Source organism: Physella acuta, unplaced genomic scaffold (assembly GCF_028476545.2).
Source record: "Physella acuta isolate Inbredline_101_S28 unplaced genomic scaffold, ASM2847654v3 ptg000367l, whole genome shotgun sequence".
NCBI classification, from domain to species: domain Eukaryota; kingdom Metazoa; phylum Mollusca; class Gastropoda; family Physidae; genus Physella; species Physella acuta.
In genome coordinates, this window is record NW_026731886.1 from 286,477 (window position 1) to 306,143 (window position 19,667).

The 19,667-nt window shown below is 38.9% G+C and overlaps 3 protein-coding genes across 10 annotated transcripts; 1 reads left to right on the forward strand and 2 right to left on the reverse strand.

Moving 5' to 3' along the window:
* Window positions 1-1,219: 1,219 nt before the first annotated feature.
* Window positions 1,220-13,263, reverse strand: LOC131941630 (PR domain zinc finger protein 10). 7 transcript variants are annotated; one of them, XM_059300996.1, is made up of 11 exons: window positions 13,183-13,219; window positions 12,953-13,065; window positions 12,156-12,303; window positions 11,161-11,322; window positions 9,668-9,783; window positions 9,259-9,411; window positions 8,802-8,901; window positions 7,628-8,450; window positions 6,555-6,674; window positions 5,954-6,190; window positions 1,220-3,373 (listed from the first exon to the last, which is right to left on the reverse strand). In XM_059300996.1, the coding sequence occupies exons 3-11, from the start codon at window positions 12,217-12,219 to the stop codon at window positions 1,543-1,545; spliced, it is 3,606 nt and encodes a 1,201-aa protein (XP_059156979.1). In that variant the 5' UTR covers window positions 12,220-12,303; window positions 12,953-13,065; window positions 13,183-13,219; the 3' UTR covers window positions 1,220-1,542. The 7 variants fall into 7 exon arrangements, with proteins under 7 accessions (XP_059156979.1, XP_059156980.1, XP_059156982.1 ...); XM_059300997.1 differs by having other exon boundaries at window positions 13,174-13,192; XM_059300999.1 differs by lacking the exon at window positions 12,953-13,065 and having other exon boundaries at window positions 13,183-13,263.
* LOC131941636 (coiled-coil-helix-coiled-coil-helix domain-containing protein 7-like) lies at window positions 13,264-14,230 on the forward strand. Its single transcript, XM_059301011.1, has 3 exons — window positions 13,264-13,402; window positions 13,837-13,935; window positions 14,031-14,230. Exons 1-3 carry the CDS (start codon window positions 13,313-13,315, stop codon window positions 14,139-14,141), a joined length of 300 nt encoding a protein of 99 aa, XP_059156994.1. The 5' UTR covers window positions 13,264-13,312; the 3' UTR covers window positions 14,142-14,230.
* Window positions 14,231-14,341: 111 nt separating this feature from the next.
* Window positions 14,342-19,597, reverse strand: LOC131941633 (protein RFT1 homolog). 2 transcript variants are annotated; one of them, XM_059301003.1, is made up of 15 exons: window positions 19,505-19,597; window positions 18,753-18,849; window positions 18,480-18,565; window positions 18,251-18,367; window positions 17,780-17,972; window positions 17,313-17,414; window positions 17,031-17,165; window positions 16,760-16,838; window positions 16,517-16,567; window positions 16,229-16,359; window positions 15,896-16,040; window positions 15,494-15,599; window positions 15,263-15,391; window positions 14,723-14,843; window positions 14,342-14,516 (listed from the first exon to the last, which is right to left on the reverse strand). In XM_059301003.1, the coding sequence occupies exons 2-15, from the start codon at window positions 18,816-18,818 to the stop codon at window positions 14,361-14,363; spliced, it is 1,617 nt and encodes a 538-aa protein (XP_059156986.1). In that variant the 5' UTR covers window positions 18,819-18,849; window positions 19,505-19,597; the 3' UTR covers window positions 14,342-14,360. The 2 variants fall into 2 exon arrangements, with proteins under 2 accessions (XP_059156986.1, XP_059156987.1); XM_059301004.1 differs by having other exon boundaries at window positions 19,527-19,545.
* Window positions 19,598-19,667: the final 70 nt, after the last annotated feature.

Here is a 19,667-nt window from a genome sequence, read left to right on the forward strand (position 1 = left end):
CAGGTCACTGCTGCGGTCAGTGGTTCTCACAGGTCACTGCTGCAGTCAGTCAGTGGTTCTCACAGGTCACTGCTGCAGTCAGTGGTTCTCACAGGTAACTGCTCCAGTCAGTGGTTCTCACAGATCACTGCTGCAGTCAGTCAGTGGTTCTCACAGGTCACTGCTGCAGTCAGTCAGTGGTTCTCACAGCTCACTGCTGCAGTCAGTCAGTGGTTCTCACAGCTCACTGCTGCAGTCAGTCAGTGGTTCTCACAGGTCACTGCTGCAGTCAGTGGTACGTCACAGAGCTGTATGTCAATGACCCCAGTCACACACTGACACTACCAGCAGACGTTTCTAGAAAGCCTCTCATTATTTCGTGTTGATGTTCCACCAAAGCTGCCGGAATTTTCATCTAACTAGGGAACTCTGGAGCTGACAGAAATCTGCCCAGGAATTCTCCTTACAGTCTGGGAATTATTTAGTACAAGCACATCATCGATTGGCTGCTTTAGTCACGTTTCTACACGACTTGGCTCTGAGTTATTTCCCTTATGGTTGAAATGCTGCATGTTTTGTTCCTAGCTATATTGACTGTCTCTATCATGTACCACTGTACCTCTCTGTATCATGTAAAACTGTACCTCTCTGTATCATGTAAAACTGTACCTCTCTGTATCATGTAAAACTGTACCTCTCTGTATCATGTACCCCTGTACGTCTGTGTATGTACCACTGTACCTCTCTGTATCATGTACCACTGTACCTCTCTGTATCATGTAAAACTGTACCTCTCTGTATCATGTAAAACTGTACCTCTCTGTATCATGTACCCCTGTACGTCTGTGTATGTACCACTGTACCTCTCTGTATCATGTACCACTGTACCTCTCTGTATCATGTAAAACTGTACCTCTCTGTATCATGTAAAACTGTACCTCTCTGTATCATGTACCCCTGTACGTCTGTGTATGTACCACTGTACCTCTCTGTATCATGTACCACTGTAGATATAACATCTACAGCTACATCCAGCTGTAAAGAGGTCATCTACAGCAACAAATTGGTGGATGTAAACATAAGGAGCTATCAACAAAGGAGTGGGGGTGGGGTGGATACAAGTATAACTCTCCCAGCAAGAGGAAGTTGTAATGTGCCATGATACTCACACACACCAACCAACCAAACGCCATGAAGCAAGCAGAAATTGACACGCACCAACCAACCAAACGCCATGAAACAAGCAGAAATCATCCAGTTTAATGCTTACAATACTGACATAGGCTGTGCATCAACTGTTCACAATGAACTGGCATTTCTTCACTGAAAGACTTGGTTAAAACAGATTGGAATCAACAGATGTCTGTCTTAGTTTTATATGGCAGACTTTCAACAGACCAGACTAAAACAGAGTAAAACAACTGTTTGACAGGCCCTGACAGGCTGCTCACCTGACAGACAGGCTGCTCACCTGCCTGACAGGCTGTTCACCTGCCTGACAGGCTGTTCACCTGCCTGACAGGCTGCTCACCTGCCTGACAGGCTGCTCACCAGACAGGCTGTTCACCTGTCTGACAGGCCTGCCTGGGTTTGGTTGTCCAAGACAGCAGGAGGGATCTGTAGGATCCAGCCAGCCGTCCCAGTGTTTGACCCATCCTCTTGAGCAGCAGACGTGACATCTGACGTCATCTCCGCCACCTGAGGGAAGTCAAAGTTGTCTGCCCAAGCCAGGGTGAAGCTGGGCAATTCCTGCTCTACTTTCTCCTGCAGCTGGGCATGTAGCTGGGATTGTTGTAGCTGTGATTGTTGTAGTTGGGACTGCTGTAGCTGTGATTGTTGTAGTTGGGACTGCTGTAGCTGTGATTGTTGTAGTTGGGACTGCTGTAGCTGTGATTGTTGTAGTTGGGACTGCTGTAGCTGTGATTGTTGTAGTTGGGACTGCTGTAGCTGTGATTGTTGTAGCTGGGACTGTTGTAGCTGTGACTGTTGAAGCTGGGACTGTTGTAGCTGGGACTGCTGTAGCTGTGATTGTTGTAGTTGGGACTGCTGTAGCTGTGATTGTTGTAGTTGGGACTGCTGTAGCTGTGATTGTTGTAGCTGTGACTGCTGTAGCTGGGACTGCTGTAGCTGGGATTGATCCTGCAGCTGTTGGCCCATGTTTGTATTGCTGTCATTCTGTGCCAACTCCTTCTCGTCCATCTGTAAGATGGTGCCAGTGAGCCCCATGACTGACGGGGTCGTGTCACTGACACATGTCATGTCTGTGGACTTGGGAAGCTGGGTTAGGACCTGCAGGACAGTAGAGTTGCTCTCTGTGCCGTAGCAGGGCTCTGGGTGACAGCTGAGCAAAGAGCTGTCTGCTGTCTTGCTGTCTAGAGGCTGGTAGACTTGCTTGGTGCTGTCCTTGACCAGCGTCCACTGGAGAGGCTTGTTGAGGCCCTGGAGGTTGAGCAGGTTCTGGCCGTCCACAGCGATGACGATGTTGGTGCTGGCCAGTGTCTGGTCAACCTGACCCAGGCTGGCCAGACTGTTCAAGAGCTCAGAGACTGGGATGGTCTGGAACAGCTGGTTGACCGGCTGGACTAGCTGGTTGACCGGCTGTACCAGCTGCTGTTGGAGGGCAAACTGCTGGAAGTGCTGGATCTGTACCGGGGTCTGACCCTGATCCTGCAGCACGGGTTGACCCGGGTTCTGGAGCAGCTGGTGCTGCTTCAAGAACTGCTGCGCCTGCTGCTGTGTGTGCTGCTGCGCCTGCTGCTGCTGCATGTGTGCTTGCACTTGTGCAGAGGTGAGCAGCTGGTTCTGGAGGGGGAAGGTTTTGATGGGCACTGTGCTGTAGATGACGTCCTCTGTGTCGTACAGCGTGCTCTGTGTGCTGCTGATGGACTGGCTGGGGAACAAGATGGGGGTCATGGTCTGGATGTTGGGCTGGATGTTGGGCTGGATGTTGGGCTGGATGTTGGGCTGGATGTTGGGCTGGATGTTGGGCTGGATGGGCCGCTGAACTTTGAGGATGCTGACTGGTGAGGCAGCAGGCAGCAGGGCCTGCTCTTGTTTGACCAACAGGGCTGTGGGGCTGGGCTTCTGCTGTATCAGCCTGTTGACCAGCGGCCCCGCAGCTGGCTTGGCTGAGCCGGTCAGCACTTTCTTGGCCTTGGTATTGGCTGGAGCCATCTTAACTGGCTCGGCCACTGGGACTCCGTCAGGGTGAACCGTTTTGTTGTGGTAGTCCAGGAACTCTTGTTTCTTGAAGACCATGAGGCAGGCGGCGCAGCTGTAGGGACAGACTTTCTTCTGTGACTCATACATCTCCTTGCGGTGGTTGGTGGTGTAGTGGCGCCGCAGGTGGTCTCTGCGCACAAAGGTCTGGGGGCAGTGCTCACACAAGAAAGGTCTGCATGGAAATATAACAAGAAGAATCAGACAGTGTTCACACAAGAAAGGTCTGCATGGAAATATAACAAGAAGAATCAGACAGTGTTCACACAAGAAAGGTCTGCATGGAAATATAACAAGAAGAATCAGACAGTGTTCACACAAGAAAGGTCTGCATGGAAATATAAGAATCAGACAGTGCTCACACAAGAAAGGTCTGCATGGAAATATAAGAATCAGACAGTGCTCACACAAGAAAGGTCTGCATGGAAATATAAGAATCAGACAGTGCTCACACAAGAATGGTCTGCATGGAAATATAAGAATCAGACAGTGCTCACACAAGAATGGCCTGCAGGGAAATATAACAAGAAGAATCAGACAGTGCTCACACAAGAAAGGCCTGCATGGAAATATAAGAATCAGACAGTGCTCACACAAGAAAGGCCTGCATGGAAATATAACAAGAAGAATCAGACAGTGCTCACACAAGAAAGGCCTGCATGGAAATATAAGAATCAGACAGTGTTCACACAAGAAAGGCCTGCATGGAAATATAACAAGAAGAATCAGACAGTGCTCACACAAGAAAGGCCTGCATGGAAATATAACAAGAAGAATCAGACAGTGCTCACACAAGAAAGGCCTGCATGGAAATATAACAAGAAGAATCAGACAGTGCTCACACAAGAAAGGCCTGCATGGAAATATAACAAGAAGAATCAGACAGTGCTCACACAAGAAAGGCCTGCATGGAAATATAAGAATCAGACAGTGTTCACACAAGAATGGTCTGCATGGAAATATAAGAATCAGACAGTGCTCACACAAGAATGGTCTGCATGGAAATATAAGAATCAGACAGTGCTCACACAAGAATGGCCTGCAGGGAAATATAACAAGAAGAATCAGACAGTGCTCACACAAGAAAGGCCTGCATGGAAATATAACAAGAAGAATCAGACAGTGCTCACACAAGAAAGGCCTGCATGGAAATATAACAAGAAGAATCAGACAGTGCTCACACAAGAAAGGCCTGCATGGAAATATAAGAATCAGACAGTGTTCACACAAGAAAGGCCTGCATGGAAATATAACAAGAAGAATCAGACAGTGCTCACACAAGAAAGGCCTGCATGGAAATATAAGAATCAGACAGTGTTCACACAAGAAAGGTCTGCATGGAAATATAACAAGAAGAATCAGACAGTGCTCACACAAGAAAGGCCTGCATGGAAATATAAGAATCAGACAGTGTTCACACAAGAAAGGTCTGCATGGAAATATAAGAATCAGACAGTGTTCACACAAGAAAGGCCTGCATGGAAATATAAGAATCAGACAGTGTTCACACAAGAAAGGCCTGCATGGAAATATAAGAATCAGACAGTGTTCACACAAGAAAGGTCTGCATGGAAATATAACAAGAAGAATCAGACAGTGCTCACACAAGAAAGGCCTGCATGGAAATATAAGAATCAGACAGTGTTCACACAAGAAAGGTCTGCATGGAAATATAAGAATCAGACAGTGTTCACACAAGAAAGGCCTGCATGGAAATATAAGAATCAGACAGTGTTCACACAAGAAAGGTCTGCATGGAAATATAACAAGAAGAATCAGACAGTGTTCACACAAGAAAGGTCTGCATGGAAATATAAGAATCAGACAGTGTTCACACAAGAAAGGTCTGCATGGAAATATAAGAATCAGACAGTGTTCACACAAGAAAGGTCTGCATGGAAATATAACAAGAAGAATCAGACAGTGCTCACACAAGAAAGGCCTGCATGGAAATATAACAAGAAGAATCAGACAGTGCTCACACAAGAATGGTCTGCATGGAAATATAACAAGAAGAATCAGACAGTGCTCACACAAGAAAGGCCTGCATGGAAATATAAGAATCAGACAGTGTTCACACAAGAAAGGTCTGCATGGAAATATAAGAATCAGACAGTGTTCACACAAGAAAGGTCTGCATGGAAATATAACAAGAAGAATCAGACAGTGTTCACACAAGAAAGGTCTGCATGGAAATATAAGAATCAGACAGTGTTCACACAAGAAAGGTCTGCATGGAAATATAAGAATCAGACAGTGTTCACACAAGAAAGGTCTGCATGGAAATATAACAAGAAGAATCAGACAGTGTTCACACAAGAAAGGTCTGCATGGAAATATAAGAATCAGACAGTGTTCACACAAGAAAGGTCTGCATGGAAATATAAGAATCAGACAGTGTTCACACAAGAAAGGTCTGCATGGAAATATAAGAATCAGACAGTGTTCACACAAGAAAGGTCTGCATGGAAATATAAGAATCAGACAGTGTTCACACAAGAAAGGTCTGCATGGAAATATAACAACAAGAATCAGACAGTGCTCACACAAGAAAGGTCTATAAATAACAAGAAGAATCAAGCCAGGATACAAAGGGAAGTAACAGCATCAATGTTGAGTTGCAGCCTGAGGAAATTGGGACATTTTTCCTGTTCACATCAAAATTTCAATAAAGAAAATTCAGTTTAAGGTCAACTGTGAGCTAAAGGTCAACTGTGAGCTAAAGGTCAACTGTGAGCTAAAGATGTGAGGTTACCTCTCCTTGGTGTGGGTGATCTTGTGTCTGCGGACATCCTTAAGTGTGGCAAATTTTTTCCCACACTCACTGCAGCTCTGCTTGGGGGGCTTGCATGGCTCCGGCTTGTAGCGGTTGTGGGAGTTGACGTGTTTCTTCAGCTCGTCCTTAGACAGGAAGTTGGCCTTACAGATGAGGCAGGTGAGGGAGTCGCCCTCGTTGGCCTCGTGCTTGGCCAGGTGAAAGGTCAGTGTTGACCTGGGGAAACAAAATGGCTGCCTCAAGCATTACAAGGTTTAGGGAAATCTAGCTGTGATTGTTTTGTCTGATCCAAACTACTACATCAAATAAAATTAGGCAGTGCTGTAATTAGTTGGTTTTTTTTTACTTATTGAAGAAAGCAGTGAAAAAAGCATCATCACTCTCTTCAATACTGTAACTAATCTTAGCAGTCATTCCAGTTTTTTGCCTGCTGTTCTATAAACTCTCCTGGTGAACTGTACAGCCACCAGGAGAAGCTTTTAGTATCTTGTCTTAACTAGATCTACAGAGATTAGTCTAATAAAAATGGTTTGGATGTGACTTGAATCAACTGAAATGACTGATAGACTTGAGTACTGACTTGTAGAGATATGACTTCCCACACACTGTGCAGGTGTAAGCCTCCCTGTTGCTGTCATGCACGGACAGGTGGTTCTTCAGGTGGTCGATGCGGTTAAAAGTCCTGGGACAAAGCTTGCACCTGGGGCAGTGAGAAACAGAAATACAGTTAGTAGCAGGGAGAAACAGTAATACAGTCAGTAGCACCTGGGGCAGTGAGAAACAGTAATATAGTCATTAGCACCTGAGGTAATTTAATTAATTTAAGTGGCCTATAGTGGTGTGATACAACTAATATGATGTTGTTGGACTACAACAACTTATATGATGGTGTTGGACTACAACAACAACAACTTACTTGATGTTGGACTACAACAACTTATATGATGGTGTTGGACTACAACAACAAAACTTACTTGATGTTGTTGGACTACAACAACTTATATGATGGTGTTGGACTACAACAACAACAACTTACTTGATGTTGTTGGACTACAACAACTTATATGATGGTGTTGGACTACAACAACAACAACTTACTTGATGTTGTTGGACTACAACAACTTATATGATGGTGTTGGACTACAACAACAACAACTTACTTGATGTTGTTGGACTACAACAACTTATATGATGGTGTTGGACTACAACAACAACAACTTACTTGATGTTGTTGGACTACAACAACTTATATGATGGTGTTGGACTACAACAACAACAACTTACTTGATGTTGTTGGACTACAACAACTTATATGATGGTGTTGGACTACAACAACAACAACTTACTTGATGTTGTTGGACTACAACAACTTATATGATGGTGTTGGACTACAACAACAACAACTTACTTGATGTTGTTGGACTACAACAACTTATATGATGGTGTTGGACTACAACAACAACAACTTACTTGATGTTGTTGGACTACAACAACTTATATGATGGTGTTGGACTACAACAACAACTTACTTGATGTTGTTGGACTACAACAACTTATATGATGGTGTTGGACTACAACAACAACAACTTACTTGATGTTGTTGGACTACAACAACTTATATGATGGTGTTGGACTACAACTACAACAACTTACTTGATGTTGTTGGGCTTCTCATGGACCACCATGTGTCTCTGGAACTTGAACTTGGAAGCAAAAGTCTTGCTGCAGCCGTCGTAGGTACAGTTGTAAGGCTGGACGTTGGTGTGGACGCTCTCATGCACCAGCAGCTGCTCCTGGCTGCACAGTGTCCTGTCACAGAACTTGCACCTGAACGTTTCCTTTGGCACCTTGACCACGTGCTCCTTGTTCTTGCTGCCCTTTGGCCGACCTGGCCCACGCCTGGGTGAGGCTTGAATGGCCGTGCCATCCCCGGGCATAACTTGGTCGAGGGCAGGCAGGGAAGCTAACTCTGTGCTGCTCTGGATGTCCCTCATGTCATGAATGATGTCATCGCAGGGAACATTCAAGCCGTGCAGATCAGACTCCAAAAATTCTTGCGGTATCTTCACCACTTTAACCGGAGAGATGAACGGCTCTGTGATTTTGGATGGCTTCCCCTTTCTCTTGCGAGCCAAGTGAAGTGAAGTTCCCCGCTGGGCCCTGACAGCCCAGGCCGTGTTGGCCCCCCTGGCCTGCAAGAGTCTCCTGTCTGAGCCGTCCAAGCTCTCCTCCTCGTCAGTAGCCTGACGGCAGATGTGTGAGTCCAGCTGGCGGGGGCGAGTGAATGCCGTCAAGCAAACGTCACAAACGTATGGCTTCAGATCGCTGGCTTGTGGGCAGCCATTCTCAAACTGCTGGGGCAGGCAGACATTTTTCTCTGGACTAGTCAGCTGGTAGGGAGGGCTCTGACCTGGTGAACTTTGACCTTCTGACTTAATCTCACCATTCCTGTTTATGGCTGGTGTCACTGCCTTGTCTGGAAAATGAGAAAAAACTGTCTGTACACATTTATATAAGCACCAGGCAACTGTCTGTACACATTTAAATACACATCAAGCAACTGTCTGTACACATTTAAATAAGCACCAGGCAACTGTCTGTACACATTTAAATACACATCAAGCAACTGTCTGTACACATTTAAATACACATCAAGCAACTGTCTGTACACATTTAAATACACATCAAGCAACTGTCTGTACACATTTAAAAAGGCACCAGATAACTGTCTGTACACATTTAAATACGCACCAGACAACTGTCTGTACACATTTAAATAAATGAGTAGCCTGGCTAATGAGTAGCCTGCCTTGTAAAAATATCTGACCTTTGTTGATTGGCTCCTTGGGATACAGTATTTGTTTACCAATGGCTTTGGCATAAGCTGCGGAGTACCAAACTCTCAACTCTCCACCTGGCTCAATATTCTGTTGGGTTCAAAGGTCACATCATTTGTAACTACTTACAAATTCAGACTATAAACATTGCCTACCTATCAGGTAACACCAACCTAACCTACCTATAAGGTAACACCAATCTAGTCTACCAATCAGGTAACACCAACCTAGCCGACCTATACGTTAACACCAATCTAGCCTACCTATAAGTTAACACCAACATTGCCTACCTATAAGTTAACACCAATCTAGCCTACCTATAAGTTAACACCAACATTGCCTACCTATAAGTTAACACCAATCTAGCCTACCTATAAGTTAACACCAACCTTGCCTACCTATCAGGTAACATTGCCTACCTATCAGGTGAGAGAAATAGTTCCCTACCTTGCAGGTGACAAAAAAAATCTGCCTGTTGTTTTCAAAAGCCGCCATGTTCTGGTTAGAGAAGAGACTAGCTGGTCTGACGAACATCATCCAGTTGCATTTGTTCTCATCAGACAGGTCCAGGTACCTGCAAGCCCCACCTACACTGGACACCTGCACAGTGAAAACATGGCTGCTGGTTGCACTACTCACTGACTTCAAATATTTAGGGCTATAACAGACCACTTCCATACAAAAAAATAATGACTTGTTTAGTTAATACAATTAGCAGCTATTCAAAACATAGCTGGATTTTGTAATCTTTTAGATTCTGAAAATATGTACTAAATTAAAGATTTTGTATTTAGCTACCAAGAATATGATTTAAATTAATTGTATGAGTAGGTTCTTGAAGAGGTTTGAACCTCACCTGAAACTCCAGAGACCCAGAGGGTTGAGATGGCCTTGAGTTAGTCAACACACCTTCAACCGGACCAAACAGCGTTCGAGATTTGATCAGTTTCTTGGCAAACACTCCTTTCTTGGCTAGAGAGAAGGAATTATTTTTACAGTGCTCATCTATGTATTCAATAGTCAATACATTCTATCAGCATCAACGCTTATTATATTCAATACATTCTATCAGGATCAATGCTTAGGTTTAACAAAGTCAAAACCTTTATGTTGTTTTGGTGTATACCAACCATATAGTGTTCAACCAAACAATTTGGAAATACTTTCTCTATTCGAAGTCCTACAACCAACCTTCATTGGACAACATAAAGTAACAAACATAGGGTGCTGATAGTCCCAACACAATCAACCTTCATTGGACAACATAAAGTAACAAACATAGGGTGCTGATAGTCCCAACCTTCATTGGACAACATAAAGTAACAAACATAGGGTGCTGATAGTCCCAACCTTCATTGGACAACATAAAGTAACAAACATAGGGTGCTGATAGTCCCAACCTTCAGTGGACAACATAAAGTAACAAACATAGAGTGCTGATAGTCCCAACCTTCACTGGACAACATAAAGTAACAAACATAGGGTGCTGATAGTCCCAACCTTCACTGGACAACATAAAGTAACAAACATAGAGTGCTGATAGTCCCAACCTTCATTGGACAACATAAAGTAACAAACATAGGGTGCTGATAGTCCCAATACAACCAACCTTCATTGGACAACATAAAGTAACAAACATAGGGTGCTGATAGTCCCAACACAACCAACCTTCATTGGACAACATAAAGTAACAAACATAGGGTGCTGATAGTCCCAACCTTCAGTGGACAACATAAAGTAACAAACATAGAGTGCTGATAGTCCCAACCTTCATTGGACAACATAAAGTAACAAACATAGAGTGCTGATAGTCCCAACACAATCAACCTTCAGTGGACAACATAAAGTAACAAACATAGGGTGCTGATAGTCCCAACCTTCATTGGACAACATAAAGTAACAAACATAGGGTGCTGATAGTCCCAACACAATCAACCTTCAGTGGACAACATAAAGTAACAAACATAGGGTGCTGATAGTCCCAACACAACCAACCTTCATTGGACAACATAAAGTAACAAACATAGGGTGCTGATAGTCCCAACACAATCAACCTTCATTGGACAACATAAAGTAACAAACATAGGGTGCTGATAGTCCCAATACAACCAACCTTCATTGGACAACATAAAGTAACAAACATAGGGTGCTGATAGTCCCAATACAACCAACCTTCATTGGACAACATAAAGTAACAAACATAGGGTGCTGATAGTCCCAACACAACCAACCTTCATTGGACAACATAAAGTAACAAACATAGGGTGCTGATAGTCCCAATACAACCAACCTTCATTGGACAACATAAAGTAACAAACATAGGGTGCTGATAGTCCCAATACAACCAACCTTCATTGGAGAACAAGTTGATATCCTTGGCTCGTTTGAAGGTTAAAACTTTAGGGAGGGAAAGACAGGCTTTAGATGGGGGAGAGTTATCATGAGTGATGGTCATGTCACCCCCATGAATACAACACTCCCCAATGTTGCACACCCCACACTCCTCACACCCTGCAGAGAAAAATCAGTCAACTTGTTCATTTCTACAACAGGAGAAAAATCAGTCAACTTGTTCATTTCTACACCAGGAGAAAAATCAGTCAACTTGTTCATTTCTACACCAGGAGAAAAATCAGTCAACTTGTTCATTTCTACACCAGGAGAAAAATCAGTCAACTTGTTCATTTCTACACAAGGAGAAAAATCAGTCAACTTGTTCATTTCTACACCAGGAGAAAAATCAGTCAACTTGTTCATTTCTACACCAGGAGAAAAATCAGTCAACTTGTTCATTTCTACACCAGGAGAAAAATCAGTCAACTTGTTCATTTCTACACCAGGAGAAAAATCAGTCAACTTGTTCATTTCTACACCAGGTGAAAAATTAGTCAACTTGTTCATTTCTACACCAGGAGAAAAATCAGTCAACTTGTTCATTTCTACACCAGGAGAAAAAAAATGTTTTTAATATAGCTTTTACGTTATACAGTAATTACACACCAAAAGTTTCAAGTATTTTTTAATAGCATTCAATACATAGAGCTATGTTACAATGTTGGTATTTTTTACACTTATTTTTTATATTTATCTGATTGGGAAAATTTCACATTTATCAAATTTCAAATTAGCGGTTTCAAACATTACAGAAATCTGTGCAGCTGTGACTACTGTGAGCTTTTCATATTTGATCAAGAAGACAATTCAATCTAACATGCGCTCTTTTGGAAAGTTATATTGCACCTGATAGGTGCTGTTACATAGCACAATAACAAAAACAATCAAAGTCTTACACACATTAAATTACATGGTCATTTAACAAATAGTCGTACTAAGCCAAATCTTACATATAGATTCTGTGATTTCACTGGTGCCATCCTTCACAGTACCATTGGCACAATTTGCTTGCATGATAAAGATGTGTACATCAACAATATCAAGTAAATATAGATCTAGATTTATTCATATTCTGTATCATCGTATGTTCAGAGTTATCTGCAATCAAAATAAAATATGCATATTTATTTCAACTAGGCCTAGATCTATTACTATATTCTATAATGTTTATTGCTTATCTAGATCTGATTATTTTATTATAAACAATGAATGGAATAATTAAGATCTTTAAAAAAATATATAGATCTAAATCTCCAGGGGGGGGGGGGGGGGAAGACGACACTAGTACTAGATTCTAGTAAAAGTATGTTTTCTAAAAATCCCCCCCCCCCTCCAAAGAGATGCCTGGAAGAAACTATCTCCCATTAGCCATAGTGTAGATCCATATAAACTATATAATCCTGACAGTGTGTCTGCTGTTGTTCAAGAGGGGAGGAAAGCAGATCTAGAATTCTAGATCTAGAATCTAGATCTAGGTCGAGTTAGATTCTAGTACATACTCTACATAGTACATACTTACTACATACATACTAATACATAGGCCTAATCTAAGCTAGATTTAGTATTTAGTAGTCTGTCTGTGTTGTAGGAATCTAAAGGGGTGGGGGGCAAAATGAATTAGGCTAATGAAACGGCTACAGGATCTAGATCTAGACTAGTATTAAAAAATGTAGGCCTAGGGGGCCTATAGATCAAGAAATATTTAAGAAACCAAATCCCTAGCAGGCCTCAACAACCCGAGTAGTACCTCATTTTTTCTACTCTTTTTATTAGGCCTACTCGTTCGAGTAGCTCGAGGCCCCTCTAGGGAACTGTGCTTTGGATTTCGGTATCACACTAAGAACAAAGCCTTTAAAATACCTGAAAATAAATTTTAATGTTAAAAGCACATTATAAGCAATTTACTTGTAATCAATATGAACATTAGCTTTTCAAATAACCAGAAAAAATAACAAAAATAATTAATACATTCCGTACTTCCCCCAACAAAAACGACCACTGCATCTTGGGATAGGACGTGTAATTGGGTCAAAATGGCTGCGCCCATTCAATAGAATAACAACAATCATGCTTTAGTCACTGTTGTCAAAAATAAATTGTTTGTGGAATGTCGGGTGATGGGCAAAAGTCTGTGGATACTGTACAAAGAAGTAAAGATATTGCAGCTAAAAGGCAAGCGTTAGATCCGTGTTTAAAGGTCAGATAAAATTTAATCATGAACTTCTCATGTCTTAAAATTTGGCCAATAATTTTTCAAAGTCAAATAATTTCTTTTAAATCAAGGGATGTTACTCATATAATTTTATTTTTCTAGTCTAGATCTAGACTAGCTAGATTTTCTAGAAAATAATGCCATGCTTAGCCCCTATGCCCAAATACTAATTATAGTAGACTGTATCCCTTTAGTCTTGAATCTTTATTATTCTATATATACACAACCTATTCATAACTTTAACCTCACACATTAAAGTAACTGCATCAAATAAATAAATATTGAAAAGAGATTTTTCAAAATTCTTTTTTTTTTATATATTCTAATGTAATGGGTACTGACTTAAGTTTTGTTTCAACTGTAATTTGTTCTTTATCAAACAGTAATGTAAATTTGTCAATTGTTTACTTATGACACAGGAAAATGAAATGACTACGCAGTGCATGAATGAAAATGGGTATAATGGAGAAATGTGTAAGGACTTCTTTGAAAACTACAGAAATTGCAAGAAATTTTGGGTAAAGTTTGATAAGATATGTACTACAAACATCTTGATCACTGGCTGAAAAGATTGATGTTGAATATAATCTAAATTATGATTTCAACATTTCAGTCCTGGGTTATGGACCAGAGAAAAAAACAGGGGATACAACCCTATCTACCCCCACCTGAAGAAAGGGAAAGTGTTAAGAAGGAGTATCTACCCTTGTTGCTTAAAAAGTGATAGTAGTCAAAGTCCAAAATGACACAATATAGTAATATATGAATATGTTTAAGTATTACAAAATGAATTATTAAAAAATCAGTGTTTCATTATGTTGGAGTATATTTTTTAAGCAAAACTCAAGTTATTGTGTTAACAAACACCCCACAAAATACAAACATGTTGACAACAAAATGATAAAGTACACAAGACAATAATAACAAAAGTACTCTTCAATATTTATTTTTTAGATTTTAATATTTGCTCTTTTACCACTTTAACAACATTGTTCTCTTTGAAAAAGACAGTTGCCAATACAAGCACTAAACAAACACCTGTGAAACTAACATGGACCAATCTGTGCTGCCATCCAGAAGTTTCTTGACAAAACATTCTCTATAAAAAGAAATAATTAAAGTTCTTTCAATAAAATTGCCATTTACTTACGTAATATGGTACTGAAAAGTAAACAAGTATTCACAACTAGAAAAACACATTTTCTTAATTTATGGTCATATAATATGGGAGCATTTGTTAAACAACACATGGTTCAAAAGGTTCTATTACATTGGCTGTGTGTACTTTAGCGCATATTTAATTACCTCAGATAATGCTGTAAAAACCAACGAGAAAAGTAAGGAAAGTAGAACTGGAACAGAAGGAACAACATCACTCAAAGGTCTGTGAGTTGTGCCCAAAAAATAGCCGTTTATAAACCATAAACTGAAAAATAATCAATTGCGATAATTTTAAAAATTCAATACAAGAATGTAAAACCCTCACAAAAACAAGTAGAACTTAAGAAGTTATCCTTTGATAAAGGACAGATGGCTTTGTAGACTTCACCTGTTTATGTGACTTGGCATATGGAGGGATAGTGTGGTCAGCACTATGCCCGTCCAGCTTAACCTTCTGTAAGTCAGGTACCCATTATTTAAAGCAGGGTGGGCTGTGACATACTCGCGTCTGGGATCAAAACTTGAAATTTTTGGGTTACCATTCATCTACTCTACCATACTACCACGCCATCTCATTAACTTAACAAAATTGAAGTCATATTGATGATATTGAATTGAGTGCAGGATTTAAAAATAAATTTATCTTTCTTGTATTAAAATCCTTGTGATGGTTGTACATTTTACCTATGTATAATACGTGCAGTCATATTGAGGCAGTTGGCCAAAATAAAGCCAACACTCCCAATCAGGGTTGTTAAGAGCCAGGAAGCAAACAGAAACAGTGCAGAAAACATCAACATCTTTTTGTTGTACCTGGAAAGAAAAAAAAGATTTGTTTGAACTAGAAATAAATCTTGAATAAGGATTCCAACAGAAAATCTAATTGATTTCACTTAAAGATAAAATACTTATTACCTATCAACTTCATCTTTACTCATGGCTGCAAACACAAAAGCCTCTGTGATCCCGTTTATAGCAATTACAAGAACATAAAGGCAATACCAGCGTAACAACACTGGACCTGTAATAATTTTAGAAGTTTTTTATACATCAAATTGTCGTTTTTTAAATGAGTATAATTTTAAACTGACCATGAAGATCTACTAAAAATATATAGGGTTTTGTAGTTTTTATTTAAAAAGCAATAATCACAATATTTAACCATTTTATATTCCACTCCAATACAGCCAATAGATTAAATATTATTTGTAAAACCAAGAGTTAAATATACCATTGGCTCAATATAAAAACATTGTTAACACTAGCATTACTAACAAAGTAAAAGTTCACTCTAAATTTTAAAAAAATCAACATTACCATTCCCAGCTGTAAGTATTTCCCCACCATATATTTGAAGTGCTAAGTAGGCGTTGGAATAACCAAATATTAAAATAATAGATCCAATTATAGTTACAATCTTGAGAATAACTCCCAAAACTATGGCACATAATCTGGTAGAATCCTGGAACAAAATAATTGACTAAATTTTTTATATTTGTTAAAAGAATTATTAATGTGCAAGAACTGCCTCAAGATAAACAAAGAGCAGATGCTGTCAAGAAGTACATAAAAATATCGATTACCTGAAACAAGTATTTAAAAAATGTGATGGTTGTAATAAAATCTGGTTAAAAAAAAAATTATGCCCACCTGGTTTTGCTGATCTACTGGCAAACCTCTTGTCAACAGCTGTGAAAAGAACAAGTAGCTGTTTTCTTCTATGGGAAGGAAGATGAAGCGAGCAGCCAAAGAACCTAAGTTGTTGATTACATCATAAACACCTGAAAAATAAATTATTTCTTCAGGTATTTAAAATTTTCCAATGCATTAACTTGAAGACAATATCAAAGCAATTTAAAACTACTTTAATTTAAATTAAACTTGATGAATAATAATTGAAACGTAACAAAGGCAGAGGAAAACTTAATGGTGACTTACCTTGGTCAGCAAAGCTCAGCACATCAAAAAATGTCATCACAAATTTTTCACCTGTAAAAAGTTAAAAGTATAGATTTTTTATTTTAAACGTTTTTATTTTCTATAAATGAATAGGCTTGCTTTATATTATGATAGTGTCATAATCATAAAATTAGAAGCACTTACACTAACTATACTTGTTAGAGAAGGTATATTTATTACATGAGCAAATGACAAGGTTAATAGCATATTTGTGTAGGGTACCTTCTGTAAGGATCTGTTTTAAAAATGACTGTTTGAAAAAACTCCAAGTAAGGCTTGCTAGAGAATTATCAATATAAGGCTGAAACAAAATGAAGAAAATCTAGTTTTATTATAAATTTATCTATTAAAGGTTTTAGACGAACTTGTGATTTAAAAAATCTTAAAAACTTTTACGGTTTTTATTAGAAATTAAAAAAAAAACTTCATGTTTTAATTTTAAAAGTTACTTTTCTAAGTCACACTGATGATCTTAAAGATGTAAAAGATATACCTTATCTTCTAGAAGCCTAGGATATATGTCTCGTATTGATTGAAGTGGAAAGTCTTCATCTTTCTTTTTGTGAGAGTTGATGAAGTGTGAAAAGTAGCCATGATACAGCAGCACATATGTCAGACTGGAGACAACCTGAGAAATGCTGAGGTCAATAACTGTTACACGACAGTCAATGAATGGTCAATACAAAAACTAATTAGCCACCATTACTTTTTATGTATAGGTAAGTCATGAGATTATTTCTTTGGGAGAGACTACAAGTACAGCACAAAGAGATACCTGGGCTATAGAGAAGTTGATGATTCCCCAGTCTGGTCTTACTAGAACTAGTACAACTGTGGTGATGCACTTAACACTTTGAGATATGCCTAGCATAACAACCTGCAAAAAAAATGTTACATTACATTTACTACTAATTTACTGTCATAGGAGAGGATATCATACTATTTTAAGAAGAACTTATTAAGTTGATGATCTACAGAAGTATTGTCTCAAAACTCTGAAAGACACTTTAAACTTCTTAACTGGTGTCATCATTCATTGAATAAAGAAATCCAACTATAATTTTTGGGTGGTGTAGTTTTAACCAATAATTTAGGATCTCAACACATGACACAACCAGGTATTATGAACCTATAGTAAAGAACTGCCTGATAAGGTGTGCTACGAGATAATTTTGAAATCCTAAAGAGATATTAGAAATCTAATTAAATTCTTAGGAATCTTTCCTGATTAAGGTGCATTACTTTTAGCTTGATGAAAAGACATGCTTGTCCCACTACAAACAAGGGCTCAGCCAGAACTTCTATTATGGTAGAGAGCGAATAACAGAAAACACCCAACCCATAATGTGAGATGTTAGAAGTTTTGGTAGGATTCTCCAGAAAGTAGAACCACACATAGCCCAAACATGAACACCAAACAACCGCAACTGGGAAACTGAAACAAAGTAATTGACTGTTACATGGTCTGTAATTATATTGAGGGTTGTAAATGTGTAATACAATAAGGTGTAAAATTACACATGATAAAATAAAAAAAAAATTAAACTATTCTAATAACAACTAGCATTAATTTTTACAACCATGATTAATACTAGTGTCCAGCTAAAACTGACAGAAGTTGGTAGGACAATTAGACCTATTTATAGTTAGCCTACAACTCATTTATAAACTGTCCACCCATGATGAGAGGAATGACCAGTGTCTGACACTTACGTGCACCAAAGCAGGTTAATTACTTGTCTCCAGTCCCTCTTGACAGACTTGCTGAGACAAGCTCGATCAAATGCTTCTTTAGAGAGGAAGAGCGTGGTTGAGTAGAGCAAAGTCAATCTGTAGAGTCATTATCATGGTACATCTTTTAAAATTCTTTCTTTTTTAAAAGGTGCTGTTTTACATTGGGAATACATTTAAGTTTTTAATTTAACATGCATGAAGTTCCTACCTTACATTTACTACACCAAGAATGTCTTGGGAAATATAGCGCAAAATAAATGCGTTCAGGACAAATGTTGACATTCTCAGCCCAAACTGGAAAATAAGAGTTTCAATATATAATCAGTGATAAAATCCAAAATATAGGACATAGTTTAAACACAGTTTTTTTAAAGTATAACTGTTTCAATTAAATGTTATCTCCATATCAACTAAATGTTGTTACGGTTACAGATATAGATCTAATAATATTTCACTTATTTATCTGAAAAAAATCTCTTGCCTGAAGTAGAATGTTATAGGATGCAGCTCGAACTGCTCCTTGCAGTAACGCTGAAGGTGATGCCATTTGTCAGCTCCCAGTTCTATCTAATAATCAGCTTTAATGATAAAAGTATGGACTTACTACTACTTACTAGTAAGTAGTGTAGTGGCATATTACTAAGTAAACAATTGTGTATTAAAACATCTCAGTAAAAAATAAAGACTAGATCTAGTGATGTTTTGAAATTAGTAGTATTGTAATCTCGACTATTTTTATAGTTAGAAATTCAAATTAGGGTTAGGTGTATGGTTGGTTGGGGTTAGCTTGTTAGTTTGTTACTGTCTAGCAATTGAATGTAGATCTATGTGTTTAGTTAACTACCAGTAAGTATTAACACCCCTTTTCATTCTATTGACGATATTATCTAATATAATATCTATCAACATTATGATAATATTAAATATTATCGGACACTGTTATAAAAAATCCCCCCAACTTTTTCGGACATTAACTCATTAAAATTGAGTCATTACTAGGTCTATATAATACTAGCCTCGGCCGAATTTAAATTTTTACGCAACTAAACTAAAACGATTGATTACCATCATAATCAAAATTAATCATCAATCATCATATTAGGCCTATATTATATTTATATTATTATAGAATCTAGGCCTATATACTAGTATTAGTTACTAGTATTAAACTTTTAACTTAGGCCTATACTATAGTTAATTATTTAATAATTATTTAGATCTCAGTTACGCTACATTGTTGACGTCGTATGTTTACCAACATCACAAGAACTTCGATACCGGCATTTTTCGCTATTGTAGTTTTTTAGTTTCATCCGGTTTCTCTTTTTCCTAGAACTTATTCGACGATTTCCATAATAATTGTAATTTAAGATTTAGTGCTATATGATGAGTTGCT